This window comes from Solanum lycopersicum, chromosome 4 (assembly GCF_036512215.1).
Source record: "Solanum lycopersicum chromosome 4, SLM_r2.1".
Classification (NCBI taxonomy): domain Eukaryota; kingdom Viridiplantae; phylum Streptophyta; class Magnoliopsida; order Solanales; family Solanaceae; genus Solanum; species Solanum lycopersicum.
Genome location: NC_090803.1, coordinates 1,597,547 through 1,615,008, shown reverse-complemented (window position 1 = coordinate 1,615,008; position 17,462 = coordinate 1,597,547). Strand labels below are relative to the sequence as shown.

The 17,462-nt window shown below is 31.6% G+C and overlaps 3 protein-coding genes across 4 annotated transcripts; 2 read left to right on the top strand and 1 right to left on the bottom strand.

The window, feature by feature from the left end:
- LOC101258849 (transcription factor bHLH75) lies at positions 1-3,008 on the top strand. The gene is made up of 6 exons (XM_004236949.5): positions 1-525; positions 779-901; positions 1,244-1,309; positions 1,591-1,659; positions 1,802-1,882; positions 2,760-3,008. Exons 1-6 carry the CDS (start codon positions 73-75, stop codon positions 2,856-2,858), a joined length of 891 nt encoding a protein of 296 aa, XP_004236997.1. The 5' UTR covers positions 1-72; the 3' UTR covers positions 2,859-3,008.
- A 6,797-nt stretch (positions 3,009-9,805) lies between these two features.
- On the bottom strand, positions 9,806-10,408 carry LOC138347827 (uncharacterized). The gene has a single exon (XM_069296370.1). The coding sequence runs from the start codon at positions 10,406-10,408 to the stop codon at positions 9,806-9,808; it is 603 nt and encodes a 200-aa protein (XP_069152471.1).
- Positions 10,409-12,296: 1,888 nt separating this feature from the next.
- Positions 12,297-17,418, top strand: LOC101250495 (uncharacterized). 2 transcript variants are annotated; one of them, XM_004236921.5, is made up of 10 exons: positions 12,297-12,390; positions 13,375-13,603; positions 13,785-13,886; positions 14,090-14,259; positions 14,699-14,832; positions 14,925-15,102; positions 15,481-16,036; positions 16,586-16,698; positions 16,774-17,020; positions 17,091-17,418. In XM_004236921.5, the coding sequence occupies exons 1-10, from the start codon at positions 12,335-12,337 to the stop codon at positions 17,310-17,312; spliced, it is 2,007 nt and encodes a 668-aa protein (XP_004236969.1). In that variant the 5' UTR covers positions 12,297-12,334; the 3' UTR covers positions 17,313-17,418. The 2 variants fall into 2 exon arrangements, with proteins under 2 accessions (XP_004236969.1, XP_010319420.1); XM_010321118.4 differs by lacking the exon at positions 12,297-12,390 and having other exon boundaries at positions 13,375-13,499.
- Positions 17,419-17,462: the final 44 nt, after the last annotated feature.

Below are 17,462 nucleotides of genomic sequence, written 5' to 3'. Positions count from 1 at the left end.
CCCACCATAGAAACTATAGTACCCATACATTACCTAATCCTATCATATTAAAAAAAATCTACCAAATTTTTCATGGGTGATTCTTCTTCTTCTACTCCTCTAGATTTTCATGCTTTGAATTCTACTTGTAACAATAATTCCTCTATTTTGATGAATTCAAATATGGAACTTCTAAATAGCATAAGCCAACAACTTGAAAATGATCAAAATTTCTCCTCAAATAATATTCATCAACAACATGGTTTTTTGTCTTTGTCATCAAATGATCAAAACTTCTCTAATCATCATCAACATGAACTCAACATCATGTCTAATTTTCATAATGATCATCATATGAATAATATTAGCCATGATGTTTATGATCCCGCCGTCGCGGTTGCTGCTGCTCAATTTTTTACTTTGGGAGGTCCAAGTTATGGATGTACTAGCTCAATTCCAGAATCAGAATCCATGTTGAATAGTAGTAATAATAACATTAATATTCCAACTCCTCATCCTCTAGTCTCTGGAAATACTACTAGCAAGGTGATCATAAATACAAATTATGTTTGTTTTTATTATGATTAATACGTCTGAATCTTAACACACGTCTGAATATATATATATATATATTAAGATGTGCATTAAGATCTAGATATCTGAATTTGAATGTACATCATCTTAACACACGTATGAATATATATTAAGATGTGCATTAAGATCTAGATATCTGAATTCGAATGTACATCTGAATATTAAGATGTAGTTGATTTTTTTTTTGTGTGTGTGTTATATATAGAATACAAGTGAAGGGAGAAAGAGAAAAAGGAACAATCAAAAGGAAGTTGAGAAACCAAGAGAAGTTGTCCATGTTAGAGCAAAGAGAGGCCAAGCTACTGATAGTCATAGTTTGGCTGAAAGAGTAAGAATTCTTTAATCAAATTCAATTTATAATACGATCAGACTTTTCTATAATAGTCATTTATTATAACAAATATCTCACGGTAACAATCATGTTAATTTCCTATTTTTCATGTTATGTTATATTATATGTTTGTTATAACAATATTTTGCTATATCAATGAAAGAATCAAGACAAATGAAATTGTTTTAGAGAGGTCTGACCGTATTTATCGACTCATCTCATGTATTCATCATTAACATATTCTATGAATAAAAAAGACTTGTTAAATTATACAATATTTAGTAATTTAATTTCTTATACAATATTTAGTAATTTATTTTCTTGTTTGTGAATATATAGCTTCGAAGGGAGAAAATAAATGAAAAACTCAGATGCTTGCAAGAACTTGTTCCTGGATGTTATAAGGTAATATTTATTATATGCTTCATATATACTATATACATATATAATTTTAAACAATTAAAATCTTCTTGTTTGATTTTTGTTAAACTTATATTTCTATTAAAGAAAAAAGTTTCTTATTAGCTATATCATTCAGACTCTTAAAAAAGATCAATAGACGCATGCTCAATTCTTTAAAAATAATACAAATTTTTAGAAGATGTAATATGAATATGATAAAATTTTTGTAGAGTCTGAATAACATAATCTCTTACTTTCGTTAAATCATTAATTTTGTAATGCAGACTATGGGAATGGCAGTGATGTTAGATGTAATAATCAATTACGTCCGGTCATTGCAAAATCAAATTGATGTAAGTATATGTATATGTATAAATTTATATATTATGTTCTTATTTTCATAGTGCAAAAATTAGAACAATATATTTAATAAATTCAATCAAAATATTCTCTAATAGAGGATTTTTAATCCTTTTTAATTTTATTTTTTTTAAGTTTCTTTCAATGAAACTATCAGCAGCAAGTTTGTTTTATGATTTCAATTCATCAGAGATGGATGATATGGACTCAATGCAGGTATAATTTTTTTATTTTTTATTTTTTAGTTTAAAGTGCTTTCACTTTTTATAAAGATATATATTGCAAAGAGGCAAATCCCAAAAATGAGAAAATAAAAAACACCAATTTTTAATTTGGAAAATCCTCTTTTATGCTCAATGGTGTGTGTGTGTATATATATAAATATATATATATATATATATATATATATATATATATATATATATATATATATATATATTAATCTGATTTATCGTTATCGTTGAAATAGGTATGTTTTGCTAGCTTCTGCATATAGATAGTTTCATTAGTTTTCATTTTCTTCTATGCTAAATCATCGTCATCTCAAAATAAAAATATTTTTAAATGAAAAGTTTTGTTTTCGTCACAAATTGATCTATATCCATTTTTTAAAAAAAAGAAAAATCTCTAAATTTTTTTTTTAGTATTTTCTATTTCAAAATCGATATTGGTCTATTTCTGAGCTTCAATTAATTTAAATTTGTGTTGAGTAAGATTCATTAAAGTGGAACGCTCCTTATAAATATTTTCTCTATTTTTAAAGCTCAAACCTCAAACATCTACTTAATTAAGTATAGAAAAATTATATCAATCTCATCATAAATCCCGATATTCTCATTAATAGTTGATATATGAGGCATCTACATCATATTTGATGTGCATCACAAACTCTCCTACTTTATTTAATTTGATGAGTGCATATATTATACAATAAAAACTTTCTATAACATCATTTGTTTATATATATATATATATTTTGTCCCATTCTTTATCGATAGAGGAAGACTGTTATAAAGAGATTTGACTGATGAGATGTCAAATTGATTTTTTGTTTTATTTTCTATAAATTTGACATTAAGAATTAAATTGGTAGGGAACAAATGGGTATGCAGCAGCTCAAGGAATGGGGAAAAATATTGTTGGAGAAGGGTATGGAGGATTTCCTCAATTTCAAACATCTTGGCCTCTTTAATTTGACCTACTTATCATTATACTTTAATTTTAAGAAAATATACTCAATTTTATATTATTATCCCTATAATATGTAATAGATAGTTAATATGTTTGAAAACCTATTTATTATAAACCTTGATTTCCATATCAATTATCTTTGTTTTTTGTACTTAGTGTTCTTACAAGTAATTCCTCTATTCAAAATAGTATTTAATGGTTTTGAAGAAAATTGAATTGCATTTTAAAATAGGTTGAGCAAAAATGACCTTGACATATTTTTATAATTTCACAAATGGATCTGAAGAAAGTAGGATGTATACGAACTTTACCTTCTACCTTATGAATTTAAGATGTTATACAAATTTATTTGATAGTAAATAACTAATATTTCATGCTTGTTTGTGTCGAATACTAATTTTGAACATCAATATTATTTGCAAATATTTATGCAAAATTAAAAGATTTATTTGGAAAGACAACTTTCAACTTTAAACCACCATTTATCTCCTTTTAAAATGTCTTACTTAATCAACATTTCACTAATTTGAGTAATTAGATTTTTTTTTAAAAAAATAATCATAAAGGTAATTAGTACTACTTGACTTTTTAATAGTCAAATATTAATATTTGAAATAAATTCAATTTATGATTATGGCTGAATATATTTGGGAGTGGATGAAGTATTATTTTAATATGACATTAAATTATGTGTAATGTCTTACTTAATCAACATTTCACTAATTTGAGTAATTAGATTTTTAAAAAAATAATCAAAAAGGTAATTAATACTACTTGACTTTTTAATAGTCAAATATTAATATTTGAAATAAATTCAATTTATGATTATGGCTGAATACATTTGGGAGTGGATGAAGTATTATTTTAATATGACATTAAATTATGTGTATCTAGACTTCAAAATTTAAGTGTCAATGTGTACCCTACAAATACAATTGGGGTATATAAGAATTAATGTCCAAAGAATGAGATCCTTCAACAACTTCACAATCTCTAAATTAAGATTGAGCAAATAACAAATCCCCTCCACATATAACAATTGAGAATGAACCCTCAAAATAAAAACACATAGAGAATGAATGAACATAAGTTACATGAATCTATACAACCTTCATGAGGTCCCTCAAATTGTGTATCTATGGGGAGATAGAACAAATCTTATTGGTCAGTACGGAGTCAGAAATTCAGTTTTATTTTTATATAACAAAGGAAATTTAATATGTTTCATATATGTATGTGTATGTCAAATTATATATTTGTTATTTCCCTATTTACATAATATAATATTTTATTGTGTAAAATTCAATTAAAATTTATTGTGGCTCCGCCCCCTCTTGTGACCCTTTGTTCTAATGATGGGATATATTATTAATAGGAACAAAATTCAATCATTCAAAAGATTGGGTCATGAAATGAAATATAGGAAATAGACATCTTAACTATCATGATTCATTTAGCCAAATAGTAACATTCAATAATGTCTCAAAATAGTGAAATATTTATGACTCTAGATTATGTCATATCCTTTTGTAGTAACTTGAAAAAAAGCTTAATTTGTGAACTATAGATGCATAATCATGCACTAAGCCCCATCTCTTTTTAGATCACAAAAAAAATAAAAATTAAAAAGAAGATATGCAAAAAAGTAAAAGAAGAAGAAAATTAAAGAAAAAGGAAAGGTGAACACAAAGCACAAGTGTTTGAAGGCAAAGGAGAATTTATAATCCTTGGAAGTCTAAAGCATTAAGAAACAAAAATTATTAAGTAAACCTTATTTGACTATATTTTTGAAAGATTAACCTCGATCCACTTTATTATATAAGTGAATGATTTATTTTTTAGAAAATCATCATTTCGCTCTTTTTTTCTTTGATGGTATTATTAATTGTGATAGATACCTTCGATTAATTATTACAAACTCGAAAGAGAAAATTCGAAGATAGAGAAAATATTGTTAGTCAGACATTGTGATGTATTATTTATATAATTCAAGCATGTAAAATTCATTTATGGAACGAAATATATCGCAACAAAAATAATGAATCAACACGAGACATGACAATAGTTCAAGTATTGAACTTCTAATACTCTTTCTTAGGCCTCCATTCTCACTTTATTATTTACAAAAATAGTAGTTGTCTAAATCAATATGCAAAAATGTAAGTTGTTGTTAAATTACTTGAGACTAATATTTTAAACAATCTAAATTTGTATTAGTTAGTAATTTACTCTATGAATTTAAAATTTAATTAACCAGTTTTTACATAATTTAGAATGAAATTAGATTCGCATCAAACATTAATATATAAAATTAAAATATCATATATTATTATACATTTACTTTTATTACTCAATAATAATAATAAAATAATTATATTTTAGTATGTTTATGCACATAATATAAACTAGTATATGATAAAAAGTGAAAAATAAAAACCCCTCCCCTTGATCTTGAAGACTCAACATATCAGGAGTTTTTTTATGTGCATTTATATTTCATTCATAGTTGGTCTAGTAAAATTTATATATTTATTTGTCATCAATTAAAACAATAAAGACAACAATCATATCTTATATAGTGTCCTATATATAATAACTATACTCTTTACAATGTTCTACATTCATAAATTTTATACTTGTTCTTTGTTATTTTTATTTTTTTTAATAGATTTTTACTCTCATAAATTCTATAAAAGATATTATATTGTGATAAATCATAATCTCATAATTAGTTTTTCTTTTTTTCAATACTTTCATAATTAATTTTTTTTCAATACTTCTTGTTATCTTCCGTATAACAGAAATAATATATATATATATATATATATATATATATATATATATATATATATATATATATATATAAATTATTGTGAATTAATGTAGATTGAGAGTATGAAGAAGAAGAAGTAGTATATTAACAGTAATTTGAAGACTACAGCTGAATTAAAAAGAAAACAGAATTCACTCTTTCTCTCCCTTCCTATCTACATATATATACATATAAGAGAATAGACTAACAAATTAACTAACTCCTAACTAACTTGTTTACTAATTACAGTTATACCCTATTATTCAAGTAACACCTTCTTTAATACTCCCCCTCAAGTTTGAAGGCATGAACAAGTTCATTACTCCAAACTTGGATAACAAGTATTCATGTTGAGATTTTCCTAATCCTTTAGTTAGCATATCAGCTTCTTGATCCTTTGTATGTAGATACTTTGTCTCGACTAAACCTTGTTGAATCTTCTCACGTATGAAATGACAATCTAACTCAATGTGTTTTGTTCTTTCATGTAACACTGGATTAGCAGCAATTTGTATTGCTGATTTACTATCACTGTAAACACTGACTGGAGTTTGAATCTTAGCTCCCAACTCTTTGAACAATTTAACTATCCATGTAATCTTTGCTATAGCACTGGCCATACTTCTATACTCAGCTTCAGCTGAGCTTCTAGAGACTGTGGCCTGTTTCTTTGATTTCCAAGAGATCAAAGATTCTCCCATCTTCACCATAAATCCTGAGACTGATCTTCTAGTGTGTAAACAAGCTCCCCAGTCTGCATCACAGTAAACTTTTAACTGTTTGGAGCTCTTACTGGACAGTAACACTCCTTGTCCTGCTTGGTTTTTAATGTATCTTACAACTTTGAGAGCAGCATTTAAATGGGATTGTTTTGGCTGATGAAGAAATTGACTAAGTGTTTGTGTAGAAAAAGCAATATCTGGTCTTGTAACATTCAGATATAATAACTTGCCAACTAATCTTCTGTACATTGTTGCATCTTCTAGTAACTTGTCTTCTTTATTCTCTCCATTCACATCATCATACTCTTTAGTGGTTAGTTTAACATATGGATCTAATGGTGTACTAACTGGTTTAGCAGCACCTAATCCTACTTCAGAAATGATTACTAAAGTATACTTCCTTTGATGCATTACAATGCCTTCTTGTGACCTGGCAAACTCAATTCCAAGAAAGTATCTTAGATCTCCCAAATCCTTCATCTTGAAAGTATCCAGTAATATTCTCTTTGTATCCTTTATCAAACTCAGATCATTTCCAGTAATCATCATGTCATCTACATATACCAGAATTACCACCAAAGATACACCAGTCCTTTTTGTAAACAATGAGTAATCTAGATGACTTTGAACAAAACCAAGATTAGACAGTGCCTCTGTGAGTTTTACATTCCACAGTCTAGGTGCCTGTTTCAAACCATACAAAGATTTAATAAGCTTACACACTGGTTTCTCCCCCTGCACATTAAAGCTTTTAGGAGTTTGAAAACCTTGAGGTAGTGTCATATACACTTCTTCTATCAGATCACCCTGAAGAAATGCATTTGAAACATCCATTTGATGAACATGCCATTTCTCAGTAGCTGCAAGTGCTAATACACTTCTGATAGTGACCATTTTTACTACTGGAGAGAAGGTTTCTTGATAATCAATACCTTCTCTTTGATTGAATCCTTTGGCAACTAATCGAGCTTTAAACTTATCCACTTCACCTGAAGCTAAATACTTGATTTTGAACACCCATTTGCATCCAATAGCCTTCTTTCCTGGAGGCAATGAAACAATAGTCCAGGTGTTGTTAGCATCCAAGGCTGAAATTTCAGAAGTCATAGCTTCTACCCACCTCTGATCAGAACATGCTTCTTCAAATGTTGATGGCTCAACATTATTTCCAAACTTAGACAGAAATGTTTGGTATGATATAGGTAAGTGATCATAAGCAACATATTTATCAATAGAGTAAGCTGGCTTGTCTCCAGACTTAAGTTTTGCAGTAGCTACATAGTCTTTCATCCATAGAGGAGCTTTACTATTCCTTGTAGACCTTCTTTGTTCTGTAATGGACACATCTACTGTAGGCATATTAGGTCCATCCTCAATTGTAGTTGACTTTGTAGAATCAGTAACCACATCTGCTGAGAATGTGGTAGGAAATAATTGCCATGCTGTAGAAGATGGGATTGCAAAAGGAAATGTAGATTCTCTAAACAATACATCTCTGCTAAGAAAAAAATACTTGTTCTTCAGATCATATAGTATATACCCTTTAGTGTTTTCACTATAACCCATATGAACAGCAACTACACTTCTTGGTTGGAACTTATCCTGAATATACATATTCTTGGCAAAACATAAGCAACCTAATACTCTCAAATGTAGAAGTGAGGGTTGTTGCTTATGAAACTTTTCATAAGGTGATTTACCATGTAACACTTGTGTAGGTAGTCTGTTTATAATATATGCAGCACTTAAGACACAGTGTCCCCAAAATTTTATAGGAATATGACCTTGGTACTTTATTGCTCTAGCTACCTCCAAGATGTGTTTGTGTTTTCTCTCAGCTATGCCATTCTGTTGAGGTGTATGAATACAAGTTCTTTGATGTACAATCCCTAGACTGGTAAACAACTTGTTGCATTCTACATTTACAAACTCTGAACCATTATCAGTTCTGATGACCTGAACTTTGGAATGAAACTGAGTTTGCACTAAACAAAAGAAATTTTGTAGCACAACACAAACATCACTTTTCAACTTGATTAGGAATAACCACAACATTCTTGTACAATCATCAACAATTGTTACAAAGAATCTATTACCATCATATGTAGCAGTATTGAATGGCCCCCATACATCAATATGTAGTAGTTGAAAGACTTGAGTAGACATAGAACTACTATGAACAAAAGGTAATCTATGTTGTTTAGCTAGTGGACAGATTGTGCAAGTATTTATTTCCTTGGAACATTGAGTAACTGAGAATTTGAGAGCTTGTGTTAAGACACTAGGTGAAGTGTGGCCTAATCTTTGGTGCCATAGTAGAACTTTTGAATCTGATATGGATGAGGAAGTTTGAGTTTCTTTATCCTCTTCTGCTGTAAAAGACTGACTTTTTACTTTGCCTCTACTTACTTTGTGAATAGGTAGATGATAGAGACCTGCATTTTCTCTACCAATCCCCCTCACCTGCCCACTGTAGAGGTCCTGAAATATGACAAAGTTAGGAAAGAAAGAAACAACACAATTTAGATCCTTTGTAAGCTTTGAGACTGACAGCAGATTAAACTTGAAATCAGGAATTAATAGCACATTTTCTATAGTGTTTTGTGAAGTCAAATGGCAAGATCCTGTGTGAGTAACTTTGACATTGTCTCTATTTGACAAATATACTCTTCTAGGTCTATCTGATAACACTTGCTGTTGATAATCAAGTATAGTAGGTAAGGATGTCATATGATTAGTAGCTCCTGAGTCAATAATCCACCCCTGTTGTTTATTCCCTACTGTAAGAGCAATGTCATTACCTGTTGAGGATGAATATTCCTGAACTAGATTAGCATTTCCAGCATTGTTAGACTGTGAACTTGATCCTTCTGCTCCTCCTTTAGAATTTGTATGTCCAAGCATTTGAAGTATCTGACTGTACTGATCTTGGATAACACTCATTCCTCTACTATAATCACTACTGGCTACCTTTCCATTGTGACCTTGATTATAAGAGTTGTTGCTTGATCTTTCCTCCCTATTAGAACTATACTCTTCAGTGTATTTTTGTTCTTGATCATTACTAACAGCATTATGAACTGTATGAAACTGCCTTTTGTCATTTTGATTTCTTCCTCTTCCATACACTGATCCTTTCTTTCTTCTTTCAAGACCAGAAGGATATCCATGAAGTTGAAAACAAACAGCTCGAGTATGTCCTGTTCTATTACAATAATCACAATACACATTTGGATCATAGCTAGGAACATTAGAAGGTCTTTGTTTGGGTAGAGATGAGTTTCTGGCAGTAAACATCGCATGCAATTCCACCTGCTCACTACTAGTGGTTTGAGTGATTCTACGTTGGCTTTCTCTTTCAATCAACATTGAGTAAGCCTTATTAAGTGAGGGAAGGGGTATCATCATCAAGATCTAGCCTCTAGCTTGATCATAAGACTCATTTAGGCCCATAAGAAATTGCAACAACTTTTGATTGTGCATAAACGTAATGAAATTTCTAGAACCAGGACACTCACAACTAGACATAGGCACCAAGCTATCATACTCTACCCACAGCTCCCTCAATCTAGAGAAATATACAGATATAGTGCTCATACCTTGACTGATTGTAGCAATTTCTTTGTGTAATTGATAGATTCGACTCCCATCCACTTTATCAAATCTTTCACACAGTTCCTTCCATACCTCTGCTGCATTAGTTGAGTAAACAATTCCACTAAGCAACTCTTTTGATACACAATTCATAATCCATGATAGAACAATGGCATTGCACCGTTCCCACATATTCTTTAAGTTTTCTCCATACGCTTCTTTCTTGCAAGATCCATCGATGAATCCTAACTTGTTCCTTCCTAGAATAACTATTTTCATAGCTCTGCTCCATACTGAGAAGTTTTCTGATCCAGATAGCTGGATCGAAATCAACATAACACCTGAGTTATCAATGTTATTCAAGAACAATGGATGATTATGACTCAATTTTTCTGGGAGTTCATTGTCAACGACGACTGCCATTGTTGCTTCTTCAATCTTCCCAATCTTCCAGATCTAATTTGAACCAGCTTTGGTTGAATCTACAGATGACTCTGATACCATGTGAATTAATGTAGATTGAGAGTATGAAGAAGAGGAAGTAGTATATTAACAGTAATTTGAAGACTGCAGCTGAATTAAGAAGAAAACAGAATTCACTCTTTCTCTCCCTTCCTATCTACATATATATACATATAAGAGAATAGACTAACAAATTAACTAACTCCTAACTAACTTGTTTACTAATTACAATTATACCCTATTGTTCAAGTAACACCTTCTTTAATAATTATTGTATGTTACATAATTATGCAAATATTTAAATTTCTCTTGTTGATTATAATTTTGAAAACTTTTTTAATAAATCAATTGTTATATAAACTATCAAATTATTCTAGAAGTGTTTAAAAATAAAATGATGTGTTTTGTGTATTATAGTCCAGAACTTTTGAGTACTATGTGTCCCACTAGGTTTATGCCGAATTACTTATAGGGAGTCCATGACAAATTATTAAATATCGCGCGAAGGTTAAGAAGGGCGAATATAGGTTTTTTCGAGTTCGAATGAATTCTAAAAAATAGAAAATATGGATTTTTTCGTTAAATAGTGTAGTTATAGTCAATAAATTTTATGTGATATGTGTGTCTGATCATTTTTTCGATGAATTTGTTTTTCCATGGTGTTCATGGCGGTCTATTAAATGTCATGCATTGGTTAGTAGAGGCAAATGTAGGCTAGTTTGAGTTCAAATGAGGTCTAGAACGAGAAATAGGAATTTTTCCAATGTTATATAGTCTATGATTTTTGTATGATATGTGCATCCAGTGTTTTTTTGACTGAAATTTTTTGTGATCATCCATGACAACCTATTAAATGATGCACATTGGTTCAGAGGGGCACACGTAGATCTTTGTGATTTCAAACAAGGATCGAAACTTATAAGAATTTTTTTCTTTTTTTTTTGTATGTTTTATAGTTCATAAATTTTATATTATATGCGTGCCACACTTTTTCAACCTAAATTTTTCGTGGGTGACTGTGATGACCTATTAAATTGTGTGCGTTAATTTAAAGGGTGAAATATTATTTTTTTCAAGTTCAAACGAAACTCGAAATAGAAAATGGGGATTTTTTTTTATTTTTTTTTGTATGTGTTGGTTCAGTAAGGGATATCGTTGATTTTATTTAAGTTCAAACAAGACCCGTTGGTCAACATTTTTTATACTACACATTGATATTATGTTAACAATTGTATACTTATTGATATAAGATCATGCCTAAGCACGTACTATAATTAATATTTATCAAAAAATAATAATAGGAAAAGTTAATAAAATAAAAATTTTTTATTATTAATTTGTTTTTATATCTTTTTATAACAAAATGATTTATACTTTTCACCTAAAATCAGGATAATGTCTTTGATTATTTATATATTTCTACATTTGAAGGATGGAAATTTAAAATTGGATTATGTCTTTGATGTAATAGTAATGTATGTTTATTTGAACGAAGAAATTTCAAGTTCAAACTTGAAATAGCACAATACTTTTTTGTTTTATTTAAACAGTCGCATATAATTATTTTTAAATATCTTTATTAAAATTTCTGACTCTATCACGACATAAAAGTGGGAAAGTATTGTTTTCTTTCATTTTTATATAATAAGAAAAATGGTCACAAAATCTTAACGTGATGAGTAGAGTTTTGGTCCCTTGCATGTTGACCACGTGTCACCAATAATAATCTCCACTTATTTTATTTTCTCTTATCCATTTGATTTTATTTTTTTTCAATTTGTGGAAAAAATGAAATATTGTGTAAAGACAAATTAAAATACATTTATAAATTTCTAAACCAAAAAAAAAAATGTCTTTTAAAACTCAATAGCCATAGAAGTTAATAATATGGAAAAGAAGCATCTTTCAACTATTGCTAACGACGTTATATGCAGATGTGCCAAGTTAGTTCTCTTATTCTTGAATTGCTAAATAAAATTTGAACTTTTTTATATAAAAAAATTGAATTATGTTAATTTTCAAATATTATAAAATATTATCAAATGAAAATATATATTCATGATATAAATGAACATCCATAGTTGAGGCTAAATAAATTTATTTTTGGTGCTTGATTATGATGTAACTCATATTATGGTTTGAGTCGCGGAGATTGTCATTAATGCTTATATTAGAGCAAATTGTCTATTTTATATCGCCCAGAGGTAGATTTAGGATTTTAAGGTTGTGATGCTCCGAAAGTGACGGAATATCAGAGCAAATTGTCTATTTTATATCGCCCAGAGGCGGAATTAGGATTTTAAGATTGTGATGCTCTGAAAGTGGCGGAGTATTAGAGCAAATTGTCTATTTTATATCGCCCAATATTTAGGATTTTAAGATTGTGATGCTATGAAAGTGGCGGAGTATTAGAGCAAATTGTCTTTCATATCGCCCAGAGGCGGATTTAGGATTTTAAGGTTGTCATGCTCTGAAAGTGACGGAGTATTTAGACCAAAATGTCTATTTCATATCGCCCAGAGGCGGATTTAGGATTTTAAGGTTGTGGTGCTCTGTCGAACTCAGGCTTAGCAACACTAAAAGAGCCTTAAGCACCCAATGGATTAGTCAGATCATTTGTTCATTGGGTGCTCTATGTTAAATTTTATACAAATGTTTCGTAATTTTTACGTAGGTGTATATATATATATATATACTGAGACGAGGTTAAGGTGGGATGTTTTGTGCACTGAACTGTTGTTGAACTGTTGTTTTCATGTATTATGGCTTTTGTAAATTGGTAGAGCTACCAAATTGTTCAAGTTTTGTCATAAACTCTGTTTTTGAAAGTCTACAAAGTTTCATACAAAAATTGTGAATACATTTTTCATTTATAATGTGAATCATTAGCAATAAGTTATTAGTACTAATAGATCATTTCATGTTAGGAAATTGGACACATCTGTGGATGAATTAGTGCATGAGTTTGAGGCTGGATGTGATCCTAACATGGAGGGATATTCGAGGAAATTAGTCGAGTTTTGCTGCTCCAAGGCCCTCACTGATATGTGTAGTAAGTTGCAAGAAATGATTGATAATGATGATTTTATCCGATTCACGTTTGATATGATGTTGGCATGGGAAATGCCTAGTTCAACAGAAGAAGAGACACATGAAGTATGTTCTCTCATGTACAATCGTCGTGTCTTTGATGCAACTTAGTTTAATCAACCATCGTTTGTTTTGTTGAATCAACGCGAGTTTATTTTGTTAATTGTACTAGAATATTGATTACATGCTTTAGTTTCCTTATATGATACGTACATTGTAGTTTACATATATTTCGTAAATAATGCAGGAGTCGTTGGCGAAAGAAAAAGAAGAGAAAAAAGTTGTTGCTGAGATGAGTAAGGAACAAGATGACATCCCTTTGTTCTACTCTGATCTCTTGCCGTTCCTTGTAAGAAATCTGAATCCTTGAGTTAGAAGTACTGTGTTTTGTTACATTATGTTACTCAATCAGACAAGTTGTTTATGCGCGTATTAGTACTATGTTATGACTTAAGATGATGATGATAACGTAGGTGAAAGCTCGAAGATTTTTAGTTTTCTTTCGTTGAATTTTACTCTCCAAATAACTGATCAAAGTGATTGGATTGGCAGGTTGATCATAAACCTAGTGTTGGAGAGCATGCTTTCTTGTGGCTAGCGACACTCGTAAATTTAGTAGGTGATTTTGTCAACGGAAGATGTACTTTCGAGACTCTGACAGCACCTACGGAAAATCGTCTGCATTTTCCTGCTTATAACATATTCTTGAAGGAGACTATAAAGTAATTATTCTAAACTCTTGCTTTCCCCCCTATTAGTTGGAAGATTATTTCTCGTGGAGCTATAATGCAAGAATGGACTCAGAATCAACGACAAAAATTAAATCACTGACGACTAGTATAATAATGTTGTAGCAGCCAATTCTAGATTCCAAAAATGGAATTTGAGATCAGATGTTGTACTTCAGGGTCCGCAGGGGCGGAGACAGCATACATTCAGCGAACCCCCTTTGGCGGAAAATATACTATTTATACATGGTTAATTTATTTTGTAATGTATATATAGTAGATATCGAACCTCCTTCAGTTAGTTCATGTGGTTACTTCTTCAGATTTTGAACCCCTTTGTTAAAAATCCTAGCTCCGCCACCGACTTCACTAAAAAAGTTGCGCTAGGCCTCATCATTTTTGTTGACAATTTTTGGTGTCTACTGGACTTTAGGTGCATAAAGCATTTACAGAAACAAGCAACTCCAACGGGTGTGGAAATGAGAGATGACGAGTTTATAATACACGTAGAAGGAACTGCAAGTTCACAAAGAATAGTGCGCCATATTGGAGGGACAAGTTGGCCTGGTACTCTTCCTTCCTTATAGTTTTTCATTGTTCTGAGACCTCGTATTTTAAGGATATTATAGTTAACGACTTAACGGTACTTCTGTTTCTAGGTAGGCTGACACTAACAAACTATGCCCTGTACTTCGAGGAATCCGGAGTCATTTCTTATAAAGACGCTCTTACGCTCAATCTTTCGGAAGATTTCGAGCAGAGTATCAAACCTGCTGCTACAGGTCCGTGGGGTGCTCCGCTCTTTGACAAGGCTATAGTTTATAGTTCTTCTGAATTGTAAGTATTCTCTCAGCTTCCACTTCTCCTTAATGACTCAAGTATTTTGGCATTATTTATCGCTTGCTTTATAAAACAGTCTTAACTAATGTTGCAAGTAGTATGGCTCGTTTATTCTTTTGAATTTCATCGGATCCTTTTTCACATTTGAGAATCCCCACTCTGCCCCAAAGAATAGATATCTATAACAGATTGCGCAAAGTAGAAAGGACGAGTTTAAAAGGCTTCAAGAATTGCTGGTTTGAAGGATGAATTTTGCTTGTAATATACCATGTTCATGTGGAATTTCACGATTTATACTCTTATATGACTTCAAGGACCATGTTTGAGCACGATATTGTTGACTAGTATGAGTACTTTTGGCATTGTATAATTTAGGGAAGAAGCCGTTCTCTTGGAATTTCCCGAAATGACAAGCTCAACAAGGCGCAACCATTGGCTTGCTCTTATAAAGGAGATTATACTTTTGCATCGGTTCCTACGGAAGTTTAAGGTTGATTCACCTTCAGGATCATGGGAGATGCACGCGAGGACAATACTAGGAATTATAAGGCTTCATGCAGCTAGAGAAATGCTTAGAATCTCTCCACCAGTTCCCAAGAAGTTCTTGATTTTCGATTTGCTAGACGAGTTACCAAAAGGAGATTATGTACTTGAAGAGCTTGCTGGGAGTCTGAAGAAAGTAGACGTTGGACATCCTTGTAGTGCTAGCTCGATCTTGAGAAGCCTGAATATCTCCCTGATGCCTGTTCCAGCCGAAGTGGTCAAAGAAATCAATGATAGCAACCGTATCCCTGGACAAACCGACAGTGTCTCGTCATTGGGGAATGCTATCGATCAAGCGAGAGAGGAAGCAAAGGAGATTGAAAAGGCCAAAGCTACTGTTGAGGAGCTGAAAGGGGAAGGGGTGGGGAATAGTGTCCAGGTTCTTATGGTAAGTGTTGCTGAGCTATTCGACGTAATTGCTTGCATACCATATCTCCTATAGATTTACGAAGCTAGGGAAGGCGAGAAAAGTAAGAAATTGCAAAAACAACCAGAATGGAAGCTTGACTTCCCCTCTTTGTTAGAACTCCGTATCACTTAATCTGAATTGAAGAGTTTTTAATAAGCATAATACATACAGATACTAAAACTCGGCTTCAGCTAACAAGTAATCACTCCAACTTTGAGAGTGTTCATCTACACACGTAACACCCTAACTCATCCACACTGTGTGACGTTGACGTGGCACATTAAGTTTTGAAGTGTCTGGTTGATCATTTTGAAAGTTGGGAGTGTTCAACTGATAATGTGCGCGAGGCGAGTTTAGTTGTCTAGATGTGCTTACTCAAAGTTTGAGCGTTCACTTGCCGGTTAAGGCCAAGTTTTAGTCATGTTTGTTTACTTATTGATGTCTTCTCAATAGTATGCTTATACTCAATGCTGCTGTATTGTTCCGAAATATCCTAACATGACCGTCTTTCTTTTCTGTACTAATCAGGGTCTTATCAAACAGCTCGGGAGGTTAATGCCTTATATTCAAGAGGTATTAACATGGGAACGACCTCTATGCACCTCCATTTTTGTCTTGACGACACTCGTAGTCATATATGCGTAAGTATACTAATTCCTACATACATTATTTGAACAAAATGAACTACAGACATTACTAGATGTTTGTGAATGCAGAGAGTGTATTGGCAAAGCAATAGCAGCTCTCTTATTGGGAACAGTTGCAACGATGATATGGACAAGACGAAGAAGGGATGAACTAGATAAGGCAAGTAAAATAGTTATCTACACTGGATCTGATCACACGACGATGGAAAACATAGTGTCAGCACAACATGGACTAAGAAATGTCTACGACTTGATTCAAAGCATGAACATAGTATTACTGAAAATCTGGTCCATATTTGTTTCAAAGGCTCCAAAGGTAACACAACGCAACACAACAATTCTTCCCCTTTTTCTATCGTTTACTAATTTTTGAAATGTGGTTACAGCATGCAGATTTAGTAATGGCGGTAATGGTTGTTGCTGCAGTGATATTAGTTGTGGTTCCGTTCAAGTTCATCGTTATGGCTTTGACGTTGTGCATCTTTGTACAGACTTCAAAGATTGGGAAATACATGGAAAATGAGAAAGTAAATCGGAGAATAAAAGAATGGTGGGACTCTATACCTGTCGTCCCTGTCGAAATTCTGGGGAAAAATGCTGATTCGTAGTACTTGGAAGTTTACATCTTGTATTGAAAACCAGAAATATACTGTAACTTGGCATCTCCTTGTTTGAGATTTTTAGCATATATATATATAGATAGATCATTGCATACTGCTTGCGAAGCACTTGCCCAGAAATAGAAATATGTCAAAATA

Coding starts and splice junctions, on each gene's coding strand:
- LOC101258849 (XM_004236949.5), top strand. CDS start 73: ATGGGTGATTCTTCTTCTTCTACTCCTCTAGATTTTCATGCTTTGAAT. Junction 526..778: donor CTGGAAATACTACTAGCAAG/GTGATCATAAAT, acceptor TGTTATATATAG/AATACAAGTGAAGGGAGAAA. Junction 1,883..2,759: donor ATGATATGGACTCAATGCAG/GTATAATTTTTT, acceptor TTAAATTGGTAG/GGAACAAATGGGTATGCAGC.
- LOC138347827 (XM_069296370.1), bottom strand. CDS start 10,408: ATGGCAGTCGTCGTTGACAATGAACTCCCAGAAAAATTGAGTCATAAT.
- LOC101250495 (XM_004236921.5), top strand. CDS start 12,335: ATGGAAAAGAAGCATCTTTCAACTATTGCTAACGACGTTATATGCAGA. Junction 15,103..15,480: donor GTTTATAGTTCTTCTGAATT/GTAAGTATTCTC, acceptor TGTATAATTTAG/GGAAGAAGCCGTTCTCTTGG. Junction 16,037..16,585: donor ATAGTGTCCAGGTTCTTATG/GTAAGTGTTGCT, acceptor TGTACTAATCAG/GGTCTTATCAAACAGCTCGG.